Below are 20,228 nucleotides of genomic sequence, written 5' to 3'. Positions count from 1 at the left end.
ACCAATATTATTATTTTTTTTATCACTCACAGAATCCTCATGAAACAGGGACTCAACCAAAGACTGGTTTCAATCCTTGGGGCCAAAACGAAAACAAACCAATCCAAGCCTAAACTCTCTTTCATAAGCCAATTCTTGAAATGTCTGAAGGTGGCTAGCATGCCCACCAATTCTTCTTTCATAGCTGAAGAACTGCTCAAAATTTCCCCACATGACATGACTTTTGCTCTTCTAAATGCAGTCTAAGATCATTAGCTGCTTTTTTGAGTCCATACCACACTATGAACTCTTAAGGCCTTCTGAGGTACACTGAGGCAAACTCCCTTTCCCCGTGCCCCACCATGTACATAGTTTTGGAGCCCCTTTTTTGGGGGGAAAGGGGGAAAACCCTGTTCAGGACTATAAATGATTTTTTTTTTTTTAAAAGGTCATCTTGTTATATTCCATCTACTGTTACATTCGGCTGAGATGTTCGGATTCCAATTTTGCTGCCTTGGTACTTTTCTCAGATATTCCATAACTAGATAAATAAACTCACTATAATTTCATCTAAAACAGATGGAAATATTAACCTTAGAAATAGAGTGTAAACTAGATGACCATCAGTCAAGAGATCTTTAGGAAAAAACACCTATATTGGATGGAGATTAAACTTGGGTTTATTTATTGGTTCTAAGGTTTCTTCTAACCGAATTTTAGTCTGTAATTCATTAACTCTTGTCAAAACATACCAAATTACTTCATTCCATTAGTTTTACCCAACAGGGTGGCTCATCGGAATCCCTCAGCCTTCTCAGCCCACCAATGGCTGGCTGCCCCTGTGATTACTCTTCCCTCAAAATGCTTCCTCTGAAGATTATTTTTAGGAGGGAGGGATGGATGGGGACAGACAGAGATAAACAAGACAGAATCATGTAGACAATAAGAAGGTTCAAGAGGTTGCTGTTCTCATTTTCTACAGTTAAGACCCTAAGTAAGATTTTCAAATACTTAGATGCTTTAAAAAAATTTTTTTAAACAAAGAATCCAGGTCAAAGAAAAAAATCACAAGGAAAATTAGAAAATACTTTGAGGTGGGGCGCCTGGGTGGCTCAGTGGGTTAAGCCGCTGCCTTCAGCTCAGGTCATGATCTCAGGGTCCTGGGATCGAGTCCCTCGTCGGGCTCTCTGCTCAGCAGGGGGCCTGCTTCCTCCTCTCTCTCTCTCTGCCTGCCTCTCTGCCTACTTGTGATCTCTGTCAAATAAATAAATTAAAAAAAAAAATTTAAAAAAAAAAAGAAAGAAAATACTTTGAAGTAATGAACAAGGGAAACATACCAAAACTTAAGGGATGCAAGTAGAGCAAACTATACCTAAAGCAAACCAGAAGAAAAATTAAGAGTGGAAATCAATAAAGGAATAGAAAAATAGAGAAAATCAATGCAACTAAAAGTTGGTTCTTTGAAAAGATCAACAAAATTGGCAAACCTCTAGTTACACTGACCAAATAAAAACAGAAAGGATGAAGTACTAAAATCAGGAATAAAAGGAGACATTATCACCTATGTCATAGAAATAAGAGTTATTATAAAGGAATCTTATGAACAAGGGTTTGCAAATAAATTAGACAAGTTTACATGAAATGGACAAACACCTAGAACCAAAAATTATCAAAACTGACTTTAAAAAGAAGCAGAAGGGGCGCCTGGGTGGCTCAGTGGGTTCGGGGTCCTGGGATCGAGTCCCGCATCGGGCTCTCTGCTCAGCAGGGAGCCTGCTTCTCTCTCTCTCTCTCTGCCTGCCTCTCTGTCTACTTGTGATCTCTCTCGGTCAAATAAATAAATAAGAAAATCTTAAAAAAAAAAAGGCAGAAAAGCTGAAGAGCCACGTAACAAGAAATTGAATTAGTAAACAACTGTCAAAGAAAAGCCTATGCCCAAGGGATCTCACTAATGAATACTACATCTATAGAAAAATTAAAATTCTTCACAAACTCTTCCAAAAAGTAGAAGAGCACTTCTCAACTCATTTTATGAGGCCAGTTAAGCAAACAAAGAAAACAGCATTAGAAAACTATGGAGAACATCTCTTCTAAATAAAGATGCAGAATTCCTCAAGAAAATACTAGCAAACTGAATCTGGCAACATTAAAAAAGGATTACATACCATAACTGAGTGGGATTTGCACCAGGAATGCAAAGTTGGTTTAACATTCAGGAAATCAATTAATGTAATATACCATATAAATAATAGAAAATAAAGAAATCATTCTTCGCTCACATTAGGGGAATGTAACAAAGGGTAAAGAGTTCAAATTTCCTTTATCTTTTAAAAATAAGATATAAATAATCCGAGTGAAAGAAAAAAGGATGGAGAAAATATTTCAGATCAAATCAGACTACAGAAAAATGAAAGTTCAATATGTGATGCTAAAACTCAATCCTATACTGGAAAGATAAAATGCCAGAAAGGTCATTATTTGACCAACTGACATAACGGGAACATGGACAAATTAAAGTAAATGTATCAATGTAAGTTTACTAAATTTGTTAACTTTACTGTGATTCTGTAAGAACATCCCTCTTAGAAAATACACACAAATCCTTAGGAGTAAAGGGCATATGCAATATACATATACATGAGAGAGAGGACAAACGATAAATATGCAGTGAAATGTTGATGATAGATGAAATGATAGTTTCTTTTTGAAATTATTTACAAGTTAATCCCCACCCCCAAGGCTGTATTTATGGAAGTGCTTGTATTAGAGGGATACCTTTGACACTCCTTTTTGAAATTCTAGTAAGACAGGGCACCTGGGTGGCTCAGTTGGTTTTAGTGTCTGCCCACCTGGGGCATGATCTCAGGGTGCTGGGATCAGGCCCCAAATTGTCACTGTTGCACTGTCAGGCTCCCTGCTCCTTGGGAGTCTCCTTCTCCCTCTGTGCCACCCCCCATATAAATATTAAAAAAATTTTTTTTAAATGATTCTAGTAAGACAAATAACGATACAGTGAAGAAAGCATTAGCTTGAGTTTTACTTTTCTTACTGATAATGCACTAGCCTGGTTTCTAATGTGTAAAATAGACTGAGGTTAATGAAACCTGAATAAAATACACTTAAAATATAATTTTACTGTTTTAAATAATAGACCTTTATAGTTGTATCTTATTACTTCACGCCATTAGTCACGTCCAGAACTGTGAATGCTCAGATAGAAGTCTCTAGGAACTAAGAAACAGAAGGGCTGTTTTAAATGGCATATTCCACACACTTCTAGCTTTATCACACTTCAACATTTCTCCTGTCAATCTTTCAATTACTTCTGCTTTTTTCTCCGTGTTTATCAAAGAGCTTAATGCATGCATGAACAGTTTTATAAAGTTACTGCACAGCATAAAGTGCATTAGAAATCTACATACAGGGCCTCTTGCTATTCTAAGGAAAAGTACTGCACAGTCTTGGGTAAACACAGAAGTAACTTCATTCATACAGAATCACTGTAGCTATTATCACCGTAACCCCAACTCCATTTATAATTCTGTGCTGGTGCAGACTTCTGGATCTTAGTTCCTATTCTAAAAAGAAGGACTGATTAATGGGACCATCTCCCTGAGTTCATGCCCCTAACCTAACCATGAACTACAGGTTCCTTCTATCCCCAGACAGCCGGGGGTTTGTCTCCCCCGCGCCATCCTTCCCACAGTTCTTTCAACGCAACTGTCCTCCTCTGGCGGACACTCCCCTTCCTACAGAGCCGTCCCTTGCAAAGGTCTGTGTCTAGTCCCCTGCCTTCGGACATCTGCACTTGGACACAATTCTACTTTTGCATTTAATCGCTCTGTGAGAATTATCTGTGGACGCGTGTCTCCTACAAACCGCGTTCTCCGAGGGCGCGCACTCTCCGGATTCAGCACGAACGTCTAACCGACAGCGCACACGTCAGCCCACTAAGTCGAAGCAAAGAGTGCGCTCTACCTGGCCAGATCCTGTTCGAGGTGCTCTGCCACCTTCTCCCTTCACCCTTACGCAACCTCACGAAGCTGGTATTACTGTTAAGCCGGTTCTGAAGAGGAAGAAGCACGCAGAGAAAGGGACCCTCCACTGTCAGAGTAGTGTCCACTTCACACGACACCGACTGCGTCTCAGAACAGACCACACACTCGCAGCTTCCGACCTCCACCGAAAACCCCAGAGCCCCGCTCCGCCCGACCACGAGTCAAACGGGCACAGAAGCGCGGTCACCTGGAACTGGACACCAGCTCCGCCGGCCCTCCCGGCTCGCCACGACGACGACTCTGCTCTCCGTCAGGGTTGCGGAATGTGTCCAGAATCGCTCCTCTTTCTGGTCGCTGATCTGCAACTCTCAACCCGATTCACTCTTCCGAAGCTCCTTGCCCACTCCCATTTCATCCACCCCGAACCGTGCACGGAAGCTGGAAGCCAGGGATGCCACCTCCAAGTTCCCAACAACTCCACTGCTGGGACGCAGACGACAGGGCACAGCCGGACGGCCGGGTCTGCACGCCCGCCACCGGCCCCAGCCGGCCCCCCCAGGGGAGGTCATCGTCTGGCCTCACTTTCCCTCCCCCGCGAAATGAGGCTCCCGGACCACCTGCCTCCCACCGCGTCCTCGCGAGGCTCGGGAGCTGCGAGCCACCTCCGGCGTCGCCCGCCAGACAAGCGGCGTCCACAAGTGCCACCAACAGCCCGCCCCGCTGCTCGGACGCGGACGGACTAAAAACTAAACACTTCGGCTGGCTGCACTCCACCGCCGGGACAGACCTTCCCCTACGCGGCTGCCCGGTCCTCCACTCGCCCGAACCACCTACAGAGGAACCTCTAGCTCCGGAGAGGACCGTTCCAACCTCTTCAAAATTTCGGTGCATTTACCTCCCCCTTCCCCCCCTCCCCCCTCCTTTCCACCCTCCGGGGAAGCGCGGTTCAGGGTGCGACTCGACGCTCACCTCCTCTCCGCGCCCGACCTGGGGTAACGGCCCCTCCCCCGACCTCCCGCGGCGCCCGCGCTGCCCGGCCCGTCCGGCGGCCACTCGGCTTTGCCATGTAAATGTCGCCCCCGCTCCCGCGGCCGCCCCGGAGTCCGAGGGTGGGGGTGTGTCCCCTTCTTTGTGCGCCGCACGGCCCGCGGGCCCCGAGCGGGCAGCTCGCCGTCGCCGCACCGAAGTTACGCGCGGACACCGAAACTGGCCCGAAGGGAACGCGGCGGAGCCGCTGACGAACCGGGCAGGTGCCGAACCGTTCCGGCGCGGAGGGGCGGCCCGGGGATGGTCCCGAAGGCTGCCTTCGGGGGGCGGCGGGGGTCCGCTTCAGCCCCCGAGCGCCGCGCCCGGAGCTCCCCTTCGGGCAGCGCGGGGGGCGGGGGCGACGGGGGGCGCGCGAGCGCGGGGCGCCGAGACGCCGAGAGTCCCCCCGCCCCCTCACCTTCTCCTCCTCTTCCTCCTCCTCCTCCTCCTCCTCCCCGGCGGAGCTGTAGGCCTCACAGTGGCGATGCGGGGTCATCCGGGGGCACGTTACCACCCCATTTTCCTCAGCGCGCGGCGGCGGAGCGCGCGGAACCAGGACGGCACCGACTAAGGAGGGAGAAGAGGGGGAACCGGGCCGGGGCGGGGGCGCGGGCGCTGGCGAGCGAGCGGGACGCACGGCTGCGGCCGGGGGCTCAGCGAATTAGTTCCATGACTCCCCCGGGCCTGAGGCCGCCGCGGCCAGCGCCGGTCCCACTCCTCCAACGGCCGCCGCTAGTGCCCGGGTGGGGAGGGGGTTCCCTCTCGCCATAGGGCGGCGGGGGCCGGGGAGAGGCGGGGGGTGAGACCGGCTCTGCCCCTGCCCGGGGGAAGCGTCTCCGAGGGGAAATGGTGAAAAGGGGGGAAGGGGGGAAAAAAGGAAAAAAAAGGAAGGGGAAAGGGGGGAAAATAAGAAAAAGCGAGACAGAGGCGCTGCCGCGTCCGCTCGCGGGGAAGGCTGGGGAGGGAGGGGAGGGGAGAAAGAAGTGCCGGCTCCGTCGGCTCCGCCCTCGCGGACCGATTCCTAGAGCCGCTCACTCGCTGTAAACAACACTGAGCTGATCTTTCCCCCCTCCCCTTTTTTCTTTTCCGTGGCCTTCACCGTCCAACGAGCGTACAGGGGAGTCCGGCAAGAAGCTGGGCTGTTGGAGACGGGCCGGAAGTCTTTAGTACTGCGGTCGGGAAGGGAAGACATTGCCTACAGGCCAAGTAAACTCAAAGGTGCGCGGTCTCGTTTCCCTGGGAGAAGCGGAAGGGCACACCGTCCGCTCACGGTGACGTAAGCGCCGTCCGCTAGCTGGCAGAGGCGTGCGGTGGCCGGAGAGTGCGCTGCGCATGCGCCCCGGGGAAGAAAGAAGCAGCTGAGCGCTCCCCTCGGGGGTGGGGCTTGTCCGGATGCTCCTGTGCCACCGCGAAGCTGCCTGATGTTATCCAACCTGATGAGTGTCTTGGGCTTGTAAGAAGGGTTTATTGGGAAGGCGCTGGTTTTCTGTTGTGTTAAAGATTTTGCATTCTTGTTGACCTCGCAAAAAATTGTCTATTGCATATAAGTAGAATTGCGGCTTTTTTCTTGTGGCACATAGCGGATGGAGGTAGACGGGCAAGCGCTTTAGAAATCTGGCAGTTTGGAAGATCATATCCTTAAGCATCGTCTTGGGTGTTAAAGGCCTTTTAAAACGGTAAATTATACTATCGATGGCAGGGAACATGCTTGGTAATGCGCCAAGGGAATTGTGTCCACTGAACCAACACACCTTTTGGAGCAGGTTTTATTACCAGGTGTTTAACGAGTGTGTGGTGACATATAAATGTGTTTTATTTGAGGCTCTTTTACTCACCTATGGTAATTTCTGGCTCGTCTTTTAATTGTTTTAATTAGAGAAAGAATATGTGGAATTAGAGTTTTGAAAGAGGAAAGGGGGAAAAAAGTCTCAAACAACCATTTACAGGAGTAATCTCCTTTGTGTTTTCCATTTCTGTTTTTTATATGCCTGTTTTGTCAGTCATTGAAAAAAATTGTATTGGGCTTATTCATCCGACCGGACTCAGTGGTAAGCGCTAGCGAACTGGAAGGAACCAAGACAGAAATAACTCCTGCCTTCATGGAGTGTACAGTGCAAACAGAATAAATACTAAGCTAATAATCACAATCTAAAGTTACCCGGTATATATTTACCAAAGAACACGGAAACACTAATTTGAAGGGGTATATGCACCCCTAAGTTTATTGCAGCCTTATTTACAATAGCCAAACTGTGGAAGCAGCCCAGGTATCCATCTATAGATGAATGGATCAAGATGTGGAATATTATTCAGCCGTAAAAGGGCAGAATCTTGTCATTTGCAAAAAGACTGGCTCTAGAGAGGATGATGCAAAGTGATAAGCCAATCAGAGAAAGACAGATGTATGATTTCACTTATTGGGGAATTTAAGACGCAAAATAGGTAACGAAGGAAAAAAGAAAGAGAGAAGCAAACAAAAACGAAACAAAACCAGACTCAACTATAGAGAACAGATGGCTACCGGAAAGGAGACAGGTGGGGGATGGGTGAAATAGATGAAGGGAATTAATAGTACATTTAACTGATAAACGCTAAGTAATATATGGAACTGTTGAATCGCTATGTTGGTGTGTAGTGTACACCAGAAACGAATATAACACTGCATGTTTGCTACACTGGAAGAAAATGAATTAAAAAAAAAATTACCCAGTACATTGATCTGTATACGTGTGCTGAGTTCACTCCCTAGAATACAAGGTCTAGGATCTTGTGTGTTTTGTTTTCACTCTTTATCCCTGCATGTAATAACCTCTCAGTATCTGATTACGAAGCAAATAAACAATTACCAGTATCAAAAGTATTAAGATGGAAATTTGCAGACTTCTATGGAAATATTCAACCTTAGACTAGGTAGGAATATCAGAGAAGGTTTTTCTGAGGAAGTGACATTTAAGATGAGACTTGAAACCCCTGGGCAAAGAAGTGGGGGGGAAAGTGATACAGGCAGGGGAAAACAACAAGTACAAAGGTTCTGAAGCTGAGAGGTTGTAAGAAAACCTCTGAAAGGTAGTGTATCTAGCTGGTGCTGAGAATGGAGGAGGGGGAGAATTGAGGTCCTTAGGTCCATCGGATGGAGAAGGGGAAGGGAAGTGCAGGAAGGATTTTAAGTGGGTTTTACTCTTTTTTTCATTTCATGTAGCCTTTTTCCATATTATTATGTGGCTTTCTTTTTACATGGCCAAAATTTTTCTGTAGAGTACTTTTCAGAGTATAGCATTTCTGCATAACACCCCTGGGAGTGCAGCATAATTACATTGTCGGACCATAATTTTCACTCCTGTAAGAATCCTATAAATTCTACTTCTAGGTAGATAGCCAAGAAAAATGGGGGCATGTCCAAGCAAAAATTGTCCATGTAGGGTGCATCTAATGGCTCAGTCATTAGAGCATGTGACTCTTGATCTCAGGGTTGTAAGTTTAAGATCTGTGTTGGGTATAGAGATTACTTAAAAACTAAAAATTTTAAAATTAAAAAAAAAATTGGCCATGAATATTCATAATAGCATTATCCATACAAGCCAAAAGGTGAAACGATATGTATGTCCACCAACTGATGAACACATAAATTAAATGTGGTATATCTACGCAGTGAAATATTTGGCCATAAGAAGGATGTGTTGATATATGGTGTAACATGAATGATCCTCAAGAACATAGGAAGTCTTTTGTGACGGGTTTCTTTCACTTAGCATGATGACTCTGTTTATATGAAATGTCCAGGATATGTCCAGGATAGGCAGATCCTTAGAGACAGAAAGGATTAATGGTTGCGTAGCCCTGGTGCAGAGATGGAATTGGGGAATGATAGCCAAACGTTTGAGGTTTCTTTTTGAGGCAAACGTTCTAAAATTGATTGTGATGATGGTTGTATGACTCTGAATATACTAAAAAACCATTGAATTGTATACTTAATTGGATTGAATGAAATGTGAATTATATGTCAATAATGCTGTTATCAGAAAAATGAAGGAAAGAAACAAAAATAATCCAATTAATTGTCCTTCATAACCTTTTTTGGATTATTCCTGGGTCCAATGGTGTTTACCGTTTTATGGATTTTGTTGAATACCAAATTTGCCAAGTTGTTTGGCAGTGGGGTTAAACCAATTAAAATGTAACTGGGAATATTCAAGAGCTTCTACTTCATTATATATTTAACCTTTTTGAAGTTTAGGTTTATTAAAAGTATCTTACTGTCTGTGAGAGTGCCAGTAACAATTTAGTCTATAGCACTATAAATTTTGAGTAATTAATAGGTGCTAAGGAACAAGTTCCAATTGTCCTGACAAAAACTATCAGCATTCTTCTACACTGTTCACTCATAAGAACTTACTTTTAATCCACGTCTCTTTTTCCTTAATAACTGTGACATTGATATTACGATGGTTGTAGTTGTAAAAAAGCCTTTGAAATTACCTGAGAAGCTTATTTATTTTATAAGGCATATGAGGAAAAGATGTTACTATCCATTTATTGGTAAGGAATTCATATTTTTTTCATTTTTTCAGTCTTTTTAGAAGTGTTTCCTTTTTGTCCTATTGGTTAAAAAATAAATATCTTTTTACATGGCACTTGCAACTAATAATAACTAAAATGTGTTGATTACTTACAATATACCAGGCATTGCACGTTTGGTGCATTCTCTCATTTTTATCCCCACAACACTCCCCTGTAGTAGGTGTTTTTGCTGTCCCCATTTTGCAGAAAATATAGAGGTCAAGTAAATCCGCAGGACTGGACACACAGCGTGGAGAGACACAGCCAGGGTGCAGACCTTCCTGTCTGCCTCCAGAGCTGGCTGTGCTTTCAGGAACCACTCTTCCCTGCCTCGCCCTGTGGGTATTTCTGGCTTGCATTAAATCTTTGAATAAAAATACTCGCCCTCTGGTTATTTTTGTCTTGCCTTTAATCTTAGAACACATTTTTTTTTAAAGGTTTTAGTTAGCAGTTTATATTTGTGTTTCCAGAGAGTTGATTTTTTGCTTAAAAGGAGGTTATTCAATTTTCTTAGCCTTGTTCTATTTCATGACTGGAATACTGAATCTTGAAATAATAAACACGCCTTGTTTCAAATGCGGAGTGGTAGGGTAAGGAAACACCTGAGGAACGGTGCTACCATCATAGGAAAGGATCTGCTCTGAAATGCAAAATGGTGTCAAGTGAGACCCTTTGGAAAGTCTAGGACAGCTGAAGGGAGTCAAGTCGATGAGCACAGGGTGGTTTGCCATCTTTAATCATCCAGGAAAAATAATTAGAAGTGCACTGCATACCTTTTTATTTTTATTTTTTTTAGATTTTATTTATTTATTTGACAGGCAGAGATCACAAGTAGGCAGAGAGGCAGGCAGAGACAGAGAGGAGGAAGCAGGCTCCCCGCTGAGCAGAGAGCCCGATGTGGGGCTCGATCTCAGGACTCTGGGATCATGACCTGAGCTGAAGGCAGTGGCTTTAATCCACTGAGCTACTCAGGCACCCCACACTGCATACCTTTTTATGAGTATAGAAGACAGGGCTATTAACATCTTAAAGACAGAAATTTCTGGTCTCCTTTGTCTTAAATGAAACTTTTAGGGTAACGTTCCCAGCAGACAATTTATGATGGTACTGTCTTGTAGGAGAAATACGGAGGCCTCCCGAAACAAAGGAAATGATTTAGTGTCACTATAATCACTTATCTTTAGAATCTGCTTACATTTAAGGATCTTTTTACAGCTTCCAAAATACGTTTTCATTAATCGCTACAGTGACAGAATATAAGAGGAGTAAACTTCCCAAATAGACATCAAGAGGAAATGAGTCCCCATTCATCAAATATTATAGGGACCTCCTATTTACTATTAGGTGGGGAGAAAGTGCTCAGGCAAAACAAGCCAAAAATTCTAAAATAGGAAACCACAAGCTGCTTTCCAGACTTTACCCTGAATGTCAGCGGGATTTAGGCTTCTTATAGTTAGGTGTCTATTTAGAAAGACCTCACCTGAAGGGATCATTGGTTGCATGTTTCATTAAGAAGGCCTCAGAAGTCAAATAGCAGCCATCTATTTGAAATTTGTAAGCCAAAAGGTCTTCAGCAGAAACATTTTATCCTTTTCTTATTGTTGGAAGAAAAATACAGCATTTAAATAACATCACTTTACTCTTTCACAAACTCTGTTTGAATTCCTGAACCACCAAATTTAGTAAATTCAGAAAAAAATCCTTTTTAAAAATTTTTTCAAGATTTCATTTACTTGAGAGAAAGAGAGCACAAGCAGGGGAAGCAGCAGAGGGAGAGGGAGAGAGAGAGGGAGAAGCAGGCTCCCAGCTGAGCAGGGAGCCCGCCTGTGGGATCCAATCCTAGGACTCTGAGATCATGACCCAATCTGAAGGCAGATGCCCAACCGACTGAGCCACCCAGGTGCCCTAAATATATCTTATATAATCAAACTATCAATACACGTTGTTTCTTGTCAAGCATTTATGGGGGATGTTTGGAGAGAAAGGTAAACATCTTCCAAAGTGTATTTTTAGTCTCATCACAACATGTTTACTGCAACCCTTATTTCTTCTGAGTAAAGGAAAAGAGCTGTTTGGGGATCAATTATCCACAATCAGGGTTTCCAAGACTTCTTTCTCACACAACTAAGCTACTTTTATTACCAGACAGTGATTTAGTAAATACTGAGTCCCAGTTGCATACTGGGCTTGGTACTTAAGGGATTGGAAGGCATGTTATACATAGTCCTGTTTTTAAGACACCTATTCATTCAATCATTGTGTAATTCAACAACATTTATTAGCTGTGTGTTAGTGAGCATGTGAATCAGCTTCTCTATAACTTGACCTCAGTTTCATCATCTGAAAGATGAAGGTAATAAAATATGTCCTAGGTTTTTATGAGAATTAAATGGGACAATATTTGCAAAAGACTTAGAACAATTTACAACACAGGAAACACTAACTGTTGGCCTAACTTAAGAGTCCTTTGTGTGCCAGGCTTGCGTTTGATTTTTTTTTTTTTCATTTAATACAGTTAAAGATAGCCCATCCTCAAGCAGGTCTCAGTCTTGCAAAGGAGACACACACGTTAAGGAACATTATTAATACAACAAGAAAAGTTTTATAACGGTTACATGCAGAATGCTATGGGGAAACAGAAAGGAGAAATTCTGTAGGTTGGTTAGAGGGTGCTTCTACAGACTTGCATGCACCATTAATTATTTGCCAGGGGTCAAATTTACAAAATTATACTTAGTTGTGCAAAACAAGTATTTGGTGTCTCACACAGTTTCTGAGGCTCAGGAACCAGGAGGATCTTAGCTGGGTAGTTTTGATTCAGGGTCTCTAACAGGGCTGCAATGAAGTGATTTGCTGGAGCCAAAGTCACGGAAAGCCCGCTTGTGAACAGGCAGCTGGTTCCCCCATAACAAGTGATGAGAGAAATGGAGACGGACAGAAACAGAGAGACAGAAGCAACTAAGTCCAGGCTATACTGAAGGAGAGGGGGATTAAACATTAAGGGAAGAGTATCAAAGAATTTGTGAACATATTTTTAAAACTACCGCAGGTATGGAAGGTAAAGTTAAGGTTTAGCTACATAGATGGGAACAACCTTAAGACAAGAAAGGAAATAGCAGAAATGAAAGAATAGAACATCAAGGGGAATGAGATTAACATTTAAATTGGACTTTAAAGCAGATTATCCTGTATAAAGTAGGTGGGCATCATCTAATCAGTTGAAGGCCTTCATAGACCAAAGACTGAGCTCTCCTGGTCAAGAAGGAATTCTGTCAGATCATTGTTATTCCCATTTTAAAGATGTGGAAACAGGCTTAGGTAAAATAGCTTTGCTGCCATGTGTTTAACAGTAAATGGCAGAGCTGAGATCTGAACCCATATTTCTCATTATAGAATCCAGATCTTATCACTGCCTATATTAGTCAAGGTTTCTCAGAGAAATGAACCAAAAGGATACATCTATGTTGATATCCACATCTTTATATGGAAAAAGAAAGGGACATTTATTCTAAGGAATTAGCTCACATGATCATGGAAGCTTGGTAAGTCCAAAATCTGCAGAGTAGGCTGGCAGACCAGAGACCCAGGGAATAGTTGCAGTTCAAGTCCAAAGGCAGTCTGCTGACAGAATTCCTGCTTGCCTAGGAGAGGTCAGTCTTTGTTCTATGAAGGCCTTCGACTGATTAGATGAGGTCCACCTACTTTATACAGGGTAATCTGCTTTAAAGTCCAATTTAAATGTTAAATCTCATTCAAAAAAACATCTTCACAGAAACATCTAAAATAATTATTGACCAAAAGCTGGGCACTCCAGCCCAGCCAAGGTGACAGATAAAATTAATCATCATACTACCCTATACAGTAGAGGTAATTTGGGGTTCAGATCGCAAAGGGCCCCAAGTACCATACTAAGAAGTTTGTTGAATTTACAATTAACCAGTAGCTCTCTCATGACCCTGTCATGTCTAATCAGACATGACCTTAAACATCTGAAGTGTTCCCATAGAATATTATAATTCTGTTAGGGAATGTATATTGGAATATTTGTCTATCAGGTTTCATCTTCAGTATTTTAAAAAAATTTTTTATTTGACAGATCTCAAGCAGGCAAAGAGGCAGGCAGAGAGAGAGGAGAGGAAGCAGGCTTCCTGCTGAGCAGAGAGCCTGACGCAGGGCTCGATCCCAGGACCCTGAGATCACGACCTGAGCCAAAGGCAGAGGCTTTAACCCACTGAGCCACCCAGGTGCCCCTCATCTTCAGTATGTTTTGACAACTGAAAAATTTGGTTTTATTGGCATTGTACTTTTTCTTTTCAATATTTTCCTTTCCAGTCCACATAGTGATTAGCCTTTCACATATTTCAGAATGTTTACTCATTTCAAAAATATTTTTCTCTATTATTTATTCTCCCCACTTGGGTTTTTTCTCTTAACTTTTTCTTTTGTTTCCATGCCTTATTTGAAGGATTCTTTTTAGCCATGCCTCCTACCAGAGTGAAATCTGAAATTAGGAAGAAAGACAAAAATGTAGGTGGGAAAAAAAGAACCCAGTTTGTATACCAGCTGGGCTTGGTGGTTCTTAAAAGTATAAACATTGTTGAAGCATCATCTCTTTGCAGAGGATGCATAAAACTGAAAAGATGTTTCATCCTTTCTGCTGGAGAGATTTCTCTTTGTAGCTAACATAGAGCAGGGAGCTCTTTACATTTTTGCTGGAGCCTCAGAATTTAAAGTCTTACGGTCCCAGCCTGTTCTTTTGGCCCATTCCATTCTGGGTCCTCTGTCCCCTCGTCCATCAGAGGACAAGACACAGATAGGATGGGCAGGAGAGTCTTGTGAGGCTACTCGAAAGTGATCTGAATTATAGGTTTATGGTCACATTCCTCTAGAGCAGGAAAGAATAGGAAGCAAAGTCTAGAAAACCAGCAGAGTAAAAGATCCAATAAGCCGAAGGGAAGCAAAAATGGACTTGCACAATAAATGGGGACAGAGACCTGGTGGGAAAGCATAAAAACAGGCAAGAGAGCTTGGCAGTTAGTTCCTTGGAAATCGCTCACTTTTCACTTTCCCTCTTAAACACAGCGTTACAGAATTTATGAGTTTCAGAGTACCCATGGGTGGGTAACACCACTAGCTGGTTTGGTGAATTCTATTAAATGAGCAGATTTTGTGGGTGAGTGAAGAAGACTTCAGCATCATTCGAAGGAGATGCTAGTTTCCTACAAAAGAAACATTTAATGCATCAGAGCTGCTCTGTGTTCCTTTCTTTCCCCACCATTCCCTCCTTGCTACTGGTCATCCTATGAGCCTAGCCTGGTGTGGCTTCCATCCGCAGTGCTCTAGGAAAAGGGCTTCATTAATAGCATGAAGAAACAAAGGTTTTACCCAAATCAGTTTCTTTTTTACTTTCGAACATATATTATGTTGATAAATATTATGTTGATAAATAAAGGAGTTTATCTTTCTGTCTTTAATGAAATTAAATCCAACTTGGAAAAATAGTTTTCCTATTTAACCTTGAAAGATTGCCACTGGAAGTATGCCATAAATTCTCTAAGTAATCCATCCACAGGAGTATTCTCTACCATTTCATTGTGTTCCTTTACATATTTCAGGAAGCTATTCTAAATATACTCATTTGGGGGCGCCTGGGTGGCTCAGTGGGTTAAGCCTCTGCCTTCAGCTCAGGTCGTGATCCCAGGGTCCTGGGATCGAGCCCCGCATCGGGCTCCTTGCTCAGCAGGGAGCCTGCTTCCCTCTATCTCTCTGCCTGCCTCTCTGCCTACTTGTGATTTCTCTCTGTCAAATAAAATCTTAAAAAAAAAAAAAATTTTTTTTAAATATACTCATTTGAACTGCCTGGTAGCAGAAATTAAGACCCCCAAATCTAACCACACAAAAATACTCTTTGGATCAACCCATGTAGAAAATGATCAGCTAATTTTGACTTAAATCTTATTTATATTTATAATCACTTGTATTTTAAAGTAAAAAAAAAAAATACATACCCAAAATTCGCTACTCTATAAGATAATTTCCATTCCTGAATCCATAATGTCTTCTAAATACTTGAGGACAGGGTTGGGTAAGGAGGAAAAATAATGCTTCAGAAATATGGTGAGAGGAAGCAATCTTTGTGCTAAAAAAAAATCAGTATTCTTTGGGACTTCCCTTCCTCCCACAATATCAGACCTTCTCCATCATGTCTCTCGGGGAGCGCTACGGATCAATTTTTATAGGTCCATTGAAACTTGGCCTCCTGACCACTATCAGGAATTTATAACTTACATATAAATAGGTAATGAATATTAAAAGCCTGATTTGAATGCCAAGTCAGGTTTTTTCCACCCAGAGAATTGTTGAATAGAACAGACTTCCTTTGACAGCTACTCCCACATACGTTATAATATATGCACCATATTCGTTACTGTAGAAAGTTACCGTTAAGGCCACAGAAACTAGATCTTGTCTATATGAAGAAAACAAGGCTATATATGTTATTAATAATATTGTTTTCGTATTCATACATAGTATCTTGCTTTTTGCCTTTGCCTTTAAAATGTATTTTATATATTTGTGCTTTAGTGTCTAAAACTATTCAAAAGCCAAGTAGTTATTCACTAAGTTCTCATGAGTCACTGAATTCAATTTATAAAAATTTTACTGTCAAGTAGTAGCTGTAGACTTTTTAAAGTTTGATACACATTAAACAAAGGAACCAAGACAAAATGTAATTTCTATGCTAACAAAACCAGGATCTTTTATCATAACACTAAAATTAACCCTAATGTTAGGAGTTAAGTTAGAATAAAAGCCAATATTAGAAAATATTTTCAAAAGGCTTTTTTGGGGTGGTGGGCTTTTTTTTTTTTTTTTTTTTTTTTTTTTTTTTTTTTTTTTGTAGTAAGAGTCAACCATTTTACATTTAAAAATTCCTTAAAGTTTGTAGCAATCAATACATATTCTCATCTTCCACAGCAGCTTGAGGGGGTATAACCCAAGGGGTAGAGGTCATGACAACAGGAATTTCTGGTCTGAGCATCCCCTGTGTAAATCCTGGTACCCCATTCCTCCTCGGACTCAAACTTTCTCCCTTCCCTTGGCAGGTCCTGGAAGAGTGAACTTGATCTGCTTGACAGCTGTGGAAAGAATTTCATCTCCATTCTCTGCCTGATTGCCCTGGCACAGCTGCCCCGCTGGCATTCTTCAGATGGGTAATGACCTTGGTATGACACCTAGGGGTCACTGCTTCACAGTTTGTGCTTAACCAACCGTCACCGTCCTCTCTGCTCGTAGATTAGGTCCCTCTTAGTCAATGTCTGTTATTCTAGGTGATGAGGGAGTGGAGTGAACTGGGGGTCTGTCTCTGCTGGTGTTATAACCCTTTGCATAAATTTCCAAATGGGGTGGTCTTCCTTTCCATTCTTATAGCTCGCAGTTTCAAATTTTACATTGACACATTTCCTTGTGATGCTCAGCTCTTAAGCTCTGTCTCCGTCATCAACTTCTGTGGCTCTGGATAAGGTAACATTTAACATTTAACATTTAACATGTAACTCCTGAAGAGTCTGGACACTTGGACTCCCAACTATCCGGAGTGAGTTTCCTGCCTACTTGAGGTCACCCCCAAAGAAATTAGGGGGCAGTCTCTCTGCCTCGCCCGATCCCTTCCTGTGGAGACTACTGTGAGTTCCAGAGTATTCTCTCTCTCTCCCTCTCCCCGTCTCTGACCCTCTCCCCACCTGTTTCTCAAGATCCGTAAGAACATCTGGTGGCCTTATTTTTCAAAGTGTGGAAGTAAAGAAAGACCTCGTGTTAAATGTAACTGACTTTTTAAGAGAAACATTCACTTTCTGTCAACAAAGGAGTAGAAACATAAAATTCTACTTATAAGAGACTTACAATGACTTATGCATAGAATGTTAATATAAATAATAGTATGACTCTTCATTTAATATTGTGGTTAGTTCAGAAAGAGATAAGGAGAAAGCGTTGCTCCTGAAGATTATATTTAAAGTCAATCTTTACTCTTCAGTTTTCTCAGTTTTATTTTTCTTATCAGAAACCATTTTGTATCTAGTTAGGTCAGCCATCTTGGTTCTTTAGAGTTGACTGCGTTTTTATAAGCTGTTAGTCACAATCATTCACCAATGTGTGTGTGTGTGTGTGTGTGTGTGTGTGTGTGTAGCCTGTTATCTGAGTAGGCCCCTTAGAGAAGCTGTTGGGAAGAATTATTTCCTGGGATGAAATATCCTGGCCAGAGCAACACACTCCGTGTTGTATTTGCCATGAAGTTGATGAAATTTTGCCTGATCACCAGAGTCCCCCACTGCTCCTTCTTTTAAGAACAGCCATTTTCGGGACGCCTGGGTGGCTCAGTTGGTTGAGCAGCTGCCTTCGGCTCAGGTCATGATCCCAGCCTCCTGGGATCGAGTCCCACATTGGGCTCCTTGCTCAGCGGGGAGTCTGCTTCTCCCTCTGCCTCTGCCTGCCATTCTATCTGCCTGTGCTCGCTCTCTTCCCCTCTCTCTCTCTGACAAATAAATAAAAAAAAAATCTTTAAAAAAAAAAAAAAAAGAACAGCCATTTTCTTTCCTTTTTAAAAATGTTTTAAAAAAGCTTTTGGGTTTTTTTTTGTTTTTTTATTTGACAGAGAAGGAGCGAAAGAGAGAGTGGGAAGGTCAGAGGGAGAGGGAGAAGCACGCTCCCTGCTGAGCAGAGAGCCTGATGCAGGACTCGATCCCAGGACCCTGGGAGCATGACGTGAGCTGAAGGCAGATGCTTTAACCCACTGAGCCACCCAGGCGCCCTGAGTGCAATAAACTCTCAAAAGCATATTTAGACACAACCTGGTATGTTGTGTGATGCAGACTGAGGTTAACGTCCATTGATTTTTCAAGCCGCATTTACTAGTAAAATCTGTGGTTATATGGAACTGTATCTGATTCAATAAACAAATATCCAAATGTTTATTGAGCATCAGCTATGTACAAGACCTTGACCTGAGTTAAAATACTAATCCGAGCACAAACTGACTGCAGAAGCAGGAGAAAACGTTACAAACACAAGTGTGCTTATTGGGAAATGTGCAGTGATCATAATTTTAAGGGAAAACTGAGAAGAGCTCTGCACAGATTTTGTGGAACTTTTTTATGTTTACTTAGGAAATACTTAGAGTTTCCACTTTCCTAATATTCTTTTATTCTGTCTTTTATTCTCAGATTCCGGTAAAATCTTGTAGGTCGATCTCATCCCCCAGGGCTCTTTTTATTGTCCCAATGTAGGCTTACTGTGAAGTGCTCCTTCTACCATCCCTCCAAACATGTTCTGCGCTCGTCCCTTAGATTTATGGCAGGTTCCAGTACACAGGGAGAGAATCATCAGAGGGGTCTGCACAACGATGGCCTAAGTTAGGATAATGCCTATGTTGTTGACACAAAAGACTCAAAATAAATACAGATACCAAAGTGGTGGCTCTATAATATGGGGAACCCAATTCTATCCACCTTGTCACTTTTCCATCCTTAGGGAGCTGGCTTCGTTTCTGGGCGTGACAACAGCTCCCTGCCACATCCTGATTCCAGCTCACCGGAAGGAGAAAGAGGGAAGGAAGCACCTGACCCAGCATATGTCGCCTGGCTTGCGTCCCATGGACCGTGCGTTGTTAGCTGAGTTTGGGTCTCGCTTAAACGATCGTTAGCACCGAAGATGAAGGCTATCTAGAGGACCGTTAATAACTCTGCCACATACTAATATGGTCTGGAGCTCTCAAACTGTCCTTAAAAAACAACCAGCAGTGGGTGCTCTGGCGGTACATCGCTCCCATCCCCGTTCCCTGGAGAGTCTTACAGTATTTAGAGTACGGGGCAGGGGGAGCTAGGAAACAGGGAAGGAGAGCTGAGGTCTGATCTCAGCTCACTTTGCAGCATGTGTCTATGCTGTCACTGCAAGAGAGTGTGACCTCCGTACGGAGTGCCCCAGAGAGCCAGTCTAGATGACGGCGCTGACCGGCACATCTGAGCGCTCACGGATGGAACAGTAGGTTCAGAACAGAAGGCAAGTACGACTCTGAAGCTGAACATAACCCTTTCCCATGCAGCTGAAATCTCGACGTTCAAATGCCCCCCACTTCTCTGTTTGTAGGTAAAGGGTTGCCTCTTCGGCGGCCCTGCCATCCTGGCTTCATGCCCTGTTGACCCGCGTGCTGGTCTCCTGCTTCCTGATGCCCGTCAGGCGGAGCCCCAGCGCTCCACGCGCACCTGCAGGAAGCCCCACAGTCTGCAGCACGTTCCTCAGGCCATGTGCTTCCTTCCTGAGCGACTCCGGAAACTGGCTGTACCTCCGGATTGTCTTGATTAGGGATCTTGGCTGATGGGAACAGAAACCTCCTCCACTCAGCTCTGTCGGTGTGGGAGGGAGAGTTGGTGGTTGAAGGGATTCAGGGGATCTAATTTCAGGAGGTAGAGGACTTTTTCACAGGAAGAGGTAACCATCCCCAAACTACTTTTCCTGGTGTCATGTGACCTCTCATCTCTTCCCCTCGGGGTATGTCCCTTTGTACTCTCTCCTTTACCCATCGATTTCGGATCTTTCTAAGGCTTTTGAGGTTTGATCCCCTATGTTTCTTATCTGAGACTTTGATTTGCCGCGGTGTTACGGTGGCCCCAA

The 20,228-nt window shown here is 43.2% G+C and overlaps 1 protein-coding gene and 1 long non-coding RNA gene across 5 annotated transcripts in view; one reads left to right on the top strand and one right to left on the bottom strand.

The window, feature by feature from the left end:
- CCNI (cyclin I) overlaps positions 1-5,911 on the bottom strand; it is a 31,202-nt gene extending 25,291 nt beyond the window's left edge. For 3 of the 4 annotated variants that reach the window (XM_044224629.1, XM_044224631.1, XM_044224632.1), the window contains exon 1: positions 5,422-5,911. Coding sequence is in view for 1 of the 4 variants with exons in the window: in XM_044224632.1 (XP_044080567.1) it covers positions 5,422-5,499 (78 nt within the window). In the remaining 3 variants the exon portion in view is untranslated. Of the gene's footprint in view, positions 1-4,224; positions 4,337-5,421 lie in introns of those variants that run through there. The other variant, XM_044224630.1, reaches the window with a different exon arrangement.
- On the top strand, positions 5,911-19,128 carry LOC122889464. The gene is made up of 3 exons (XR_006380907.1): positions 5,911-6,456; positions 16,667-16,786; positions 19,089-19,128. It is a non-coding gene; the product is annotated as an uncharacterized LOC122889464 (long non-coding RNA).
- Positions 19,129-20,228: the final 1,100 nt, after the last annotated feature.

Source organism: Neovison vison, chromosome 11, assembly GCF_020171115.1.
Source record: "Neovison vison isolate M4711 chromosome 11, ASM_NN_V1, whole genome shotgun sequence".
Taxonomy (NCBI): Eukaryota; Metazoa; Chordata; class Mammalia; order Carnivora; family Mustelidae; genus Neogale; species Neogale vison.
This window is presented reverse-complemented; position numbering and strand designations above follow the sequence as displayed.